We start from the raw sequence: 12,585 nt of genomic DNA, 5'->3' as shown, positions 1-12,585 counted from the left end.
CTGTCGCTACAAGCATGCTTAGTGTGAGGGGTTGTATTTGAGTCAATGAGTCAATGCAATCAACTGGTTTTCCTTAGATAGAAAACTTTGTATCAATCTGACTGTATGATCTGGTTGAACTGTAAAGTGCTTGAGATGAAGTGTTGTGAATTTGGCGCTATATAAATAAACTGAATTGAATTGAAATTGAATTGAATCATAAAGACCTGATAAAAATTGAGGTTTTCCTGATTTCTTTTGATTTTTAGGATAAAATTTGTAAGAAAACTCATGACTCAACAGGTTATAAATCCCCATCTTCAGCCCTTCAAAGTCAAGCAAGGGGATGTTTGTTTAGTAGCTTTACCAATCTGGAGATCCCAGAGAGAAAAAAAAGAAATTTTTTAGACCCTTGATCTGATATTTTCAGATACACCTGTTTGCAGAAACTTCAAAAACCAAAACATAAGACACAGAATCAGTCAAACCAGCCTAATCTGAAGTTTGCTTTTATGAATTAATCATCAGCTCTCAATGAAGTAACAGATTTTCTGTGGGGTTTTTACCCCTGTATCAAATCAAAAAGCCAGGCATTGCTTTTTAGATATTTATATATATATATATATATATATATATATATATATATATATATATATATATATATATATATATATATAAACTGTTATGCAATGCTCTAGCAGAAACCAGTGAATTTTTATGCATTGGCTTAATTTACTTTTTCCACAACAAAGGTTGGCTGCACACCCAATAGACACCTACTTAATATACCGTATTGCTTTACATGTATGGAGTGAATTTCGGTCCATCATTTTTACAAGAAAAAAACAGGTTTTGGAAATGAATATAAAAAAAAACTAAAAATGCAATCAAGAAATACACTTTGGGAAAAAGTCTTAATCCAAGAAAACTTTGAGTGTAACTTTGCTGTTTTCTCTGATTTTCTTTTTTCTTTTTTTTATTCTCCTTATATTTTAGTTCTTCAAGGTTTATTTTTAAACATTAGTACAACTCAGAGGGAGTTGATTGTTGGAAATGAACAGTGAAAATGCTGATCGATGGATGTCTGATTAGGATGCAGATGAAGTCTTAGGTGGGATAATTATTTTTAAATAAGTGTGCAGAGGCTTGTGTGTCGATGGCAGTGGGGCCTCTCATTATAGCCTCAATTAACCAGAGATTTACAAAGAACTATGGTTCAGTTCCACACTAATTTGTTTATGCACAGATAAACAGCCTCTACGTTGTGCCATTAACAAATTACCTAGTTAAAGAAAGACCCACACTTAATGTTAAAAAGTAAATAAATAGACAAGCAACAATACACTGCAAACAATTGAAATCTAAATAAGTCATCATTTACTCAAAATAAGCCAGAAACTTTGCCAATGGAACAAGACAATTTACATTTAAAATAAGAAAACATTTATTGCAATATATTATTTTAAGTGCATATCATCTAATCATCTCATTTAAAGAGTAAAATACCCATTCCATTGGCGTATCATCTTATTTACCTGATAAAGTTAAGGGTAAATAAACTTAATTTAAGAAATGTTGACTTATTTATAGATCTTTTTGCAGCGTAGGAGGGTTTTTTTTCAACACAGATGTTACTCTTTTGGCTTGATGAATATTCAGATCTCCTCACGGTCGATATAACATTGCGTAATTACTCCTTCGTCTTTAATCTTGCCAACCAAATATAAGTTTTACCTAAGATCCTTAATGATTTAATTTGTTGGAGTGTGAATTTCCAACTGTCACTTGAACCAAATGTTTGAGAAGATCCCACCGTATTAAGAGTTACAAGCTTAATATGGCTATAAAACCTAAGTAAACACATCTTGGTTCCCTTTCTGCAGTCAGCTCTGAACCCCACCAGCAGCTTGCTTATAAACAAAGCATCTGCTTATGCATAAACTGTGCATCCAGTCCAAAAATTGGTTTATGTCTAACAATAAAAGAATCTAAAAAAAAAAAAAAAAAAAGATCTTATTAAATCCAAGAATTCGATTTTGTCTCAGCTTTTGGCACTGATACAAATGCTTATGTTTCCGTGTAGGTTTCCAATCCCTTTAAGTCTGAGCTCATATGTGCACTTTTTCATTTTGTTTTTCTCTCTTGAGGTATAGTCTGCGAGCCTCATGTTAGTATCTTTTTCTTTTTGTCCTTAGTTGCAGTAAAATGTTGAGTCTGGAGGGAAAAAGATAAACCCTGGATACAATAGCCGCTTTTTGACCTTTCTCAAAGGGAATCTGAAATGGCAGTCACATTTAGCAACAGTTCCTTCAGTTAAAGGAGCTATAAGTAAAAATATCCTTAGCAAAAAGCAGTTTATTTAAGTATAGTATGGTGTACTTACTAAAAAAGGCAGTTTACCTGAAGTTTTTATCCTTTTATATAACCTTTTTTTTATATAAACTAAAGAATATTATATTAGTGTCTCACTTTGTCTTTTCATTTGGGTCATGCTAGCACAAAACAGGCTTATATCGCAGGCCATCTGACTTTCGCTAAGTATTTTTTAGAGGACATTTAGACACCTATTCAGGAGTCTTTTTTAATTCAGTTAGCAATAGCAGTCAGTAGTTCAAGCTTAGATGTTTTAAGCCACATGGAAGTCCATTTCCGAAGCACTTTCCAAGTCTGATGCAAACCAAAGACCCACCCATCATTCTTTTGGGTTTATGTAAGAAAAAAAAAAAGCAAAATCCATTTATTGTGCCACAATGGGGAAATTCACTCTCTGCATTTAACCAATCCCCTTGGGGGGCAGTGGGCTGCCATTGTGTGGCTCCCAGGGAGCAGAGTGGGGTTAAGGGTCTTGCTCAGAGACCCAGAGTGCCAGCTGTGGGGATCGAACCAAGCGCAAGTGCACTGCTCTAACCCACTAGGCCAACACTGCCCAACACTTTATGGGTTAAATGTTGGATTTGACTGTTTACACTGGAAAAACGATCTAGACATAAGTAAAAATTTCATAAATTAAGTGTATTTACCCTTATTTTGAGTAGGTAAATAAGATGGTCTGCCAATAGAATTTGTATTTTTACTCTTAAAACAAGATAATTAGATAAAAATGCACTTGAAATAACACAATGCGATTATGTTTTCTTATTTTAAATGTAAATTGTCTTGTTCCATTGGCAAAATGTCTCTTTTACTGCCTCAATTAAAAAACAAATGCACCTATTTTAAGAAAAAATTACTTACCTAGACTTTTATTTTTTCCAGTGTAGCTGTACACTGCAAAAAATATCTAGAAATAAGTAAACATTTCTTAAATTAAGTGTATTCACCCTTAATTTGAGTAGGTAAATGAGATAGTTTGCCAGTGGAATGAGTATTTTCACTCTTGAAATAAGATAATTAGATAATATGCACTTGAAATAAGACAATGCAATTGGGTTTTCTTATTTTAAGTGTAAATTGTCTTGTTCCATTGGCAAAATGTCTCTTTTACCTACTCAATTAAAAAACAAATGCACCTATTTTAAGAAAAAAATGACTTATCTAGATTTTTATTTTTTCCAGTGTAGCTGTATATTAAAGAACACTTTTGTAAACATAAAAGTGCCCCAGTTAAGTCTACAGAAATATATAATGAATATACTTTCAAGTACCCTACAAGTACATGATCAGTAAAACGCTTGCTATACTTGTACTTCTACTTACATAAACCTTACAAAAAGAACTTAAGGTATATGCTATGTTTTGCTAAGAGTAAACCTAAGGGAATTGTTCCTATAATTGTTTCTAATATCATAAGAATGCTTAATCCAGTGTATTCATATAATATTAATGGAGGGATGATTACATTTCTAACAGTCTTGGGGTTACTTGTTGTTGTATTAGTAAAAAAAAAAGACGAAAAACATAACCTCCAAAAATCTTCTCAGTTATCAGAGCTTGTTTTCGTGGGAGTCTGATCATTATCAACCAATGTGTAAGCCTGCAGGAAACTGAGAGATAACTTAATGCAATTTTAAACTGTTTGAGGCAAAGCAGTGGGTTGTTAGGATGGGCAGTTAATACAGGCTGGCTGGCAGAAACAGTAGCATTTATGAGCAGGAGGTAGAAAAAGAACAAAAAGCTTTAGTCAGTGCCGCTTCGGCCAGTGTGCCCCACAGGGAAATTAAACCAGGGTTCTCCTGAGCTCTGTCTGGACCGAGGCTTAGGGTATTTTGTATAAAAGGGGACACTGCTACAGCCAAAAGGACTGTTATACCCAGGATTAACCGACACCACAGCCATTTAGCCTGAGACTTGCAGCAACCAAAGCATGGCAGCGTTAGACATGGGACAAAGACAAGACCAAGAAAGCATAAAAGCAACAAAAGTGGGGTGTTGCTGAGATTAACCACGCTGTCAACAACATAAAGTGGAAAATGGTCGCCTTATGTAAGGTTTATGGAACAACTACAGTGATATAAAAGGAGAGAGACTAAAGAATGGCAAAGCCTTTCAAATATATGTTGTTATAAAGCTGCATCAAACCTTAAGCGATTATAGAAAATGCTTTTAAAAGCCTTTATCCCCTTTACAGGTACCTTTGTTGAACTAATGTGTGTGATTACTCCAATATGGCGAAAAATAAACTATTTACAGTAGTAGAATGAGTGTTATCTTTTGTAATAATGTCAATCAACAAAACTTATTTATTTATTTGCTTATTTCTTATTTATTGATTCATATAAAACAGGCATCTCCAAACTCGGTCCTCAAGGCCCCCTGTTCTGCAGGTTTTAGAGGTTTCCTTGCTCCAGCACAGCTGATTTTAATTGAAAGCTGATTAACAGGCTTTTGGTCTACTGCAAACATTATAACCAGCTGTGCTGAAGCAGAGAAACCTCTAAAACCTGTAGGACAGGGGGCCTTGAGGACCGAGTTTGGGGATGCCTGATATAAAGAATGCACACAAAAAGGAAAACAAAAGGATTTTCTTGAGCAGGTTAGTAAGACAATTTGCCAATAGAATAAAATTATGGACAAAATTTACTCCATCATCTTATTTCAAGTTTAAAAATATCTAATCATCTTATTTAAAGGGATAAAATATGTATTTTACAGGTAGGTCATCTTATTTACTGTACTTGTTTGAATTCAAAAGCAAAGGCACTGATTTAAAAAATTGTTTTTGTAGTGCAGGAGTTACAGTACAGGAGCCATGACCCAAGTTGACTCCTGCCTACAACCGCACATGCTTCTTACAAAAAATTAACATCAGTTTTCTGTAAATGAGTGTAGGCTGAAGAAAAAAATGACCAGAAAATGTACTTATTAAATTGGCTTCTCTAAATCCTCCTTAGGTGTGAGTGAATGGTTGTATGTCCTGTTTGTCTCGGTGTTGCCCTGCGATAACCTGACTCGGCCAGATGGAAACCTTCCGTTGAAGTAATTTTGGGTAGGGGAGAAAATACTGGTTAGCTACTTGGCCTAATTTGGTGATAGACGGCCCAAATAAACCAATCAGATCATCGAAGCATATGACGTACTAACAGAGCGACGACGAAGAGGAGCCAATTGATAGATCAAACTCTTGCCGAAACCAGTCGGGAGAAGAGCAAAAACATCTTTTCCTCTGAGAAAAGCCTCCAGAGCAGTGTTTTGCTCTTCTTTCAGTGAAGAAATACTCTGTAATTCCAATAAAACTTGCTCGATAGCAATGCTAACGCTAGTTTCATTGGCTGAAGCCGCCATGTTCTTGAGACTGAACTGTCAAGCTTCTCTTGCGTCACACCTCAACCCGCCTCAGAGCCAACGCTGATTGGACGTTCGTTTGGTGAACGGCTCCAGATTTTCTTCAACGGAGAGTCTCCAGACTGATTAGCGAGTGAGATCTTGAAAGATCCCGAGATCAGGATGGTCTCACGAGGCTAGCCCTGCAATGGACTTGCGACCTGTCCAGGGTGTACCCTGCCTCTCGCCCATTGACAGCTATCAGTAACGGATAAAGAGCGGCAGTAGCTCCTTTGCCAGACTGGGTAGATACAGTGGTATAGACAACAGATGGGTGTAAGAATGGGAGAAAAGGAACATTCTCTTACCATCGCAGCCTCGTTCCACCTGCCCCACCTTGTGGAGGGCATCTGCGATCAGGTCAGGGAGTCTCCCATTCAGGTCCACAGAGGCCAGACAGCCCTGGTACCCGTCCCGGGATGCAATAAGTTTGGGCAGATTGCTGTACATGTTTTTCGTCACACCACCGATGTACAGCTCTCCTGCAAAACAAATGTGGGCAAGAATAATATTAGACATAAAAAGGCCAGCTAATGAATGTGACAGTTCAGGTTTTCCTTCAAACCATTTCAGTTATTCTTTACGTTAAACAATTGTTTTAAATTCAGTGACTTAGCTGAAGTAAACTGCTTAAAGAATTGTGTATAATGAACTAACATGACATAAAGTTACTTGACTTGTTCAGGTTTAAAATGACCTTTTAACCCTTTATAGGGCAAGTTACTGTTTTTGATCAATTGCATCCCCCTTACAAATGGAATGGCTGCTGTCCCTCAGTTAGGTCTAGAAGCACAAGATCTATATCCAGCCATTCAGCAAAGATCCTGCTACATGACTGTACATCTTATTTTGGCATTTGACCAATTAGATGAGCCCTTGAATGATATATTACCTACTGCAAATTAAGTTGAAAAAAAAGTGAAGTCAAGAAAAATAGGTAAAAAGCGCATTGAAAAGTCAAAAAGTAAAGTTAAAAAGTTAATAAGCCTAGTTAACAATTATATTTAGGTTTATAAATTAAAACATGTAAGTGCCAGTATCTGCATTAATGCCTCTAAAGTTATTTTGTAAGAAAAAAATAATAATAAAAATGTGTTTCTTCCACTCTCAGTGTTTTTCATGAATTTCTTATAGAAGCACTTTTGTTATTTTTCTTAATATATTCAGGCAAGCTGACATTTCTTGTTATTACATTGACATTGATTTTTGTCATCACAATATCCTTTTTTTATTTCAAAGTTACAAAGGTAATAAGGTCTTGGCCTGGATTCCAGTAACACTATTGGCTTGAAATGTTGATTTTCAAAGTATTTCACTGAGTATCCTATAAAGGGTTAAGTGCAGTTTTTTTAAAAACTGTCATAATTTTGGCCTTGATGGCTGGCTTGCTCATTTCCTTCACCTGTCGAGCTCTGCCCTGTTCCTCAAAAGATCAACCTGTTCCGGTTTTCTATTTAAGAGCCTTATTAAAGAAAGTTTTAAGCTTACTTAGAGTTCTGCTTATCAAATCCTGACCCGTTTTTGTCTTTGAACCTGTGAGCCTGCCTGCCCCTATCTCAGTAGTTTTGCCTGCCTGTCTCTGGTCTCCTGTCAGCTCTGTAGTCTTCCATGACTGGGACTCTTTGACAGCACCTGCTGCTTCTGTTCAGACAGCTGGTAGGAACCATCCCAGTTCTTTGGACACTGGACTGAACTGTTAAACCAGGTTAGTGACTTGCACATGCATAATCATCCTCCGTCTGATTATTAGTCACTAATTTGTTTCTTTCCAACAGAGCTTTAGTCATAGACTCCGTAGCCGCTGTAACTACGGATCCAAAGCCCTCTCTTGTATTCTAAATAAATGCCTTTAAGCATTCCTCTGTCTGTCTGGTCTGAATTCTGGGTCTTACGTACTGACCTCCTGACAAAAACATGCATAGTCTATTACAAGCTCCTGCTTATCAATTATTCAATTTTACAAGGACTTCTTAGTCTTTTCAATTGTTTTCAAGACAGGATGAGGAATAAAGATACTTAACCAATAAACCAGATGAGCATCACTGACAGAATGAACTTTTACTCTCTCTCAGGTCAGCGTAGGATAGAGGAAATCAATTTGAGGTCAACCTCAATAACCAGCATCTCCAATAGAGCAAGAACTCTCATTTCAAACTGCACAGGTTTCCTGGATTAGTTAGATTAATCATCTCTATAGCAATAAAACAACCTTTTTATTCCAAAAAGAAGAGTTAGAAAAATGCATTTTTATGAGGAGCTTCTGTCTAATTAAAAATACCTTATGTGAAAAACAAGCCTATGAGCAGGTATAAAACATACTCTTTTTTTACACATTTTACATTTAAACCTATTTTCTTTCTCTGATGTATAATGCAAATTTTTGTCATTAGCTATAAATGATAAATCATCCTTATTAACATAAATAAAACATCTATCTGTTTGTAAGTAATCTATAATATATAAAACCCTAACAAACCTCAATAAGATTATAACTTAATAAATGAATATGTATGTGTAAATGAATGTTTCCTAGTTCATAGGCCTACAGATATTCTAAAAGTCTGGGATATGAAAAACAACAATCAATTTGTGACTCACCAGAACAGTGGATAAATAACAAATATAAGACGTGAAACAACTCTTGAAGCAATTGTTCATATAAGTTATGTCCAAATCTGTATCAGCTTAACTTCAAAGACATAATTTGATGAGCCAAACATTCAAAATCAATACAGAAAAGGTACATGCTAACTTTAGCGTAGCATATCAACATCTCATAAAGATTAGTAGTAGCATTACATCACAGTTTCCTTAGAACGAAATGTATAGATACTATACTAGAAATTAATTGCAGACAAAAAGGTATTGATGAAATTGGATTTGAATTTTGTTATGTAAAAAGGTTCACTGTCATCTTTTTTCATAGCAAACCCTAAAAAAATAATAAAAAAAAGTAAAAACAGAAGTTTTTATCAACACTGAATAACGCAAATCTGAGTTATTTCTCCAATGAACTGTTAACATTTCTAGACACTAGTTGCATAGTTGGATACTTAGGTTAAAAAATGTGTTTATATACTGAGATTTTTTTTTTTTTAAAGTAAAAAAAAGTTAAAAGTTAAAAATATTTTTAAATGGATGGCTCTAGGTTATATGGAGGGTTAAGAGGGACAAAATTAAATAAATAATATTGTTTTGAATAAATAGGGGTCAATTTAAAATGATATATATAAATTAATCAAATGTAAAATTAGTAAATAAATAAATGTATAATTAAATGCATCTTTAAATAACTAAATGTACCCTTTATACATTACATCACTAAATTACTAAATGTACAATAAAAATAGGCAATGTGAAATAATCAAATGTGCCATTAAATAAATCAGGAAATATTTCTAATAAGCTTATAAGAGTATCATAGACTTCTGCAGAATTAATGTAAGCCCCTCCCACTGACCAACACAGGCTTAATTATTAACCTTTTAGAGACCAATTTAGGAATCTAGAGGCTGGAGTTTTTCAACTAATGTGTTGTGAATACATTTCAAAACCTTTTTGAAGTTATTTCCGCCTTTTTCATTGATAATACAAACTTTAATCCTTTAAAGCCTGATCCAAGAATAAAACAAAACAGAAAATTACTTTTTTATGGTTTGAAGTCCTTATTTGGCCTTTTAACAAAATTATAAAAAGACAAAAACAGAAATACATCTTGATATTAATAATTTATTACTATTACTATTACTCAAGATTATTTTTGTGTAGTCTTCTGCCCTCTGTTATCAGGTATATCTGATTATGTACAATGGGATTTTGAGCAAAGTTTTTACCATTAAATTATGCAAAAGGTGTCAGATGCAAAACATTTCAGAAACCGTATGTATCAAATATGGAACATTTGGCATTACAGGGTTAGGGAGAAAAAAGAAAAATGGAAGTTGCCTTATCTTGCTCAGTGTGAAACAGCCAATCAGACATCAGTGGCTCTATGGAAGCAGCCCTATTCCCACCCAATGACTTTGATGGGTGAAGTTAACAGTGAATAATTTAATGATGACTGTTTTTGAAGTCATGAAAAATATGAAGTATGTTTCAATAAATGAAAAAAAGCACATTAAAAGTTATATTTCATTATTCAACGGCATACTTAATAGATGAAAAATTATGTATTGAATAAAATCAAGTACATTTAATAACCAGTGGTAAATTTTTTTCATTTTACATTTCATGATACATTTATTTATATAATTGTACATTTACACATACATATTTATAGCTATATTTATTTATTTCATTTTGTCACCCCTAGCCCTCCATAGAGCATTTAAGTAGTCGGTGGAAACGTGACAGAAGGTCAAACAGGTTTATATATATTCAGTTCCCTTTGGTCATCTGTAACTGCTTTATCTGTTGCTTTAATATCATTATGTAGGTACCTTTGCCTATTGAGGTTTACTTTATTTTCTAATGATAAAATAAATACTTGATAGATTTAAAAGTACTTTTTTAATAAAACAGAGCTCATTCTAGCTTAAAGCAAGAGCAGCTTAGGGTAATAAAAGTAATTGTTATCATTAGGTTTTAAGCAAATTCATTAAAAATGATCTCTCTGCTTGTGGTTCCATATCTTCACCAGCGATTTAGACTTGCAACGAAGCACAGTTTTTGTTTAAATCGACAAAACAAGAAAAAAGAGGCTGCTCATCATTTTTTCAACTTTTAACAACATTTCTGCACCGTGAAATGTTTCTCGAACTACTGCTAGCGAAGGATAAACGAGTAAAACTTCCAACTTTGAAAGAACAAACGAAGATGCCTCAAATCACAGCGTGTGCCTCGAGAGCGCAAATCTTTCTATCACACATATATGCACACAGCTGTCAAAATATTACCCCCACCACGACACAGGGTAATTGACATCTCTGAGGCAAGCAAATGTGACTGTCAGGAGGTACGCTACTTAGAGACATCCCTGACAGAGTGCCTGTCATTACTGAGGCAGCAGAAGCATGTTTGGATGATTACATGATTCAAAGAAGCAGCTTACAGTTGACATGAATGGCTTTCACAGCATCAACCTGGCACACTGGAAATGGGATTTGATGTCTGAAAGAATTTTTATCTACTGTACTCTTGGAGAAGAGGAGCGGGATGTACACAGCAGACTTACTTTAAAGGGAAGCAGAAATTGTGAATCCTAAGCAAGACGATAGTTTGGGGAAATCTTGGTGCTCAAGCACAATTACTGTCTCTTTGTATTACAACATAAAAGGAAAAACTCATCTAGTTGTAAACCTAATTATCCAAGCCCCCCCCCCCTCTCTCCATCATAGCCCTCCGCTCCGTCTAGTTGCTGAAAATGCCAAGTGAAATTATGGCAAACACAAAAAGGCCTTTGATGTCAGGGGATATGAATAAACACGGTTTGAAAGGCTCCGGGGTTTGCATATCATCAAAACCTCTACTTTACGCTTTATCTTTAAGTAGGCCCGAAAAAAAAAAAATGAAGATCCAGCAGAACCTTTTACACAGGAACGGAGATGCTGCTGTAAAGACAAGATCATCAGAAATTCATCAACTCCAGACTTAAATATTTCCACTCAGCTAAAACCCAGAACATTTCACTGCTCAGGACTGTGCTGCAAGGTCAATTATATGTGGACTTTGGATAATGGGATGAGTCAATGATGTTTTCCAACTTCTCTCTTGAATTAATGAGGACTTGACACTTCATATTTTCCAGACTTGGGCTCATGGACATTATAATCAATACAATGAATTCATTGACCATCAAGCTGAGTGATGTTCTGAAATCAGAGCTGTAAAAACCCTTCAGCAAACATGAAATTATCCGAATGAAATTAATCTACAAACAGCAGACAGTGCATTTTTACACAAGTTAGCATGTTTTAGACCTCTCTACTAACTACAAAGCATAAGGGAAACAGAATGTAATTAAATTCAGAAGTACTTTATTTGTTCCAAAGGATATATAAATATCCGTTACAGTTGTAAACGTTTTTTTCAATAAGTTGAATAAGTTGAATTATTTCATACATTCATTAAATTAGGGTTTTATAAAGTTTCATACCATGGTTTGGCTGAATACTTGATTCTGATTGGCTGCAGGATGTCTATTAAAAAGTGTTGTATGACCAATTAAATCAAGTTTCACAGAGTTTTTGGGTTTATGCTACGTTCAGACGGCTAGCGAATTAAGCAGCAAAAGCAGCTGGTTTACATGCTAAGTCAATGGAGAGATGTGATGATGGGGAAACCAGCCCCCCTCCTGTGAAGCCCACACTGACGTTACTTTTTTTTTCTTTATAACTTATATAAAAACGTTGTTTCACTAAATAAGAAAAGCTGAATGCATTGTATACAGTAGGTAGTTGTTTCGCACTTTATTTATATTGTATGTGATGGAAACGGTAAATAAAAACCTTGTTTGTACCACAAGCTTGGCCAATAAATTCACCTGTGTTGGCTATTTTCAGTCACTGAATGAACAATAACAACACTGCATTTAACCATCTTGTTCCTTTTTCTGCACCATTTGATGTCAGTAAAGGCAAACTTAGAAGGGTTAGGGTTGGCATGATTTTTTGCACTCGCACCCTTTACCCTGTGCAACGCGGCGAGTATAAACCAAGCTTAAGAAATCCTGCATTTCTTTTCTTTTCCTTAAAGGAAGACAGACCTCTATTAAAGTCTGTAACAAAAAAAGTATAGTTTTCATTGGCAATATTTCAGCCTGTAACATTATTGCTATATATATATATATATATATATATATATATATACAGTATATACATATATATATATATATATATATATATATAT

General features: G+C 34.8%; 1 protein-coding gene across 1 annotated transcript in view; it reads right to left on the bottom strand.

Annotated features, from left to right (window-relative positions):
• The window catches only part of LOC107082797 (neurexin-1-like), a 1,206,010-nt gene that overhangs the window by 549,908 nt on the left and 643,517 nt on the right, over nucleotides 1–12,585 (bottom strand). Inside the window, exon 16 of the mRNA XM_015371662.1 lies at nucleotides 6,048–6,221. Within this exon, the coding sequence (XP_015227148.1) occupies nucleotides 6,048–6,221 (174 nt within the window). The remainder of the gene's footprint in view (nucleotides 1–6,047; nucleotides 6,222–12,585) is intronic.

Source organism: Cyprinodon variegatus, unplaced genomic scaffold, assembly GCF_000732505.1.
Source record: "Cyprinodon variegatus isolate N-32 unplaced genomic scaffold, C_variegatus-1.0 Scaffold62, whole genome shotgun sequence".
NCBI classification, from domain to species: domain Eukaryota; kingdom Metazoa; phylum Chordata; class Actinopteri; order Cyprinodontiformes; family Cyprinodontidae; genus Cyprinodon; species Cyprinodon variegatus.
This window is presented reverse-complemented; position numbering and strand designations above follow the sequence as displayed.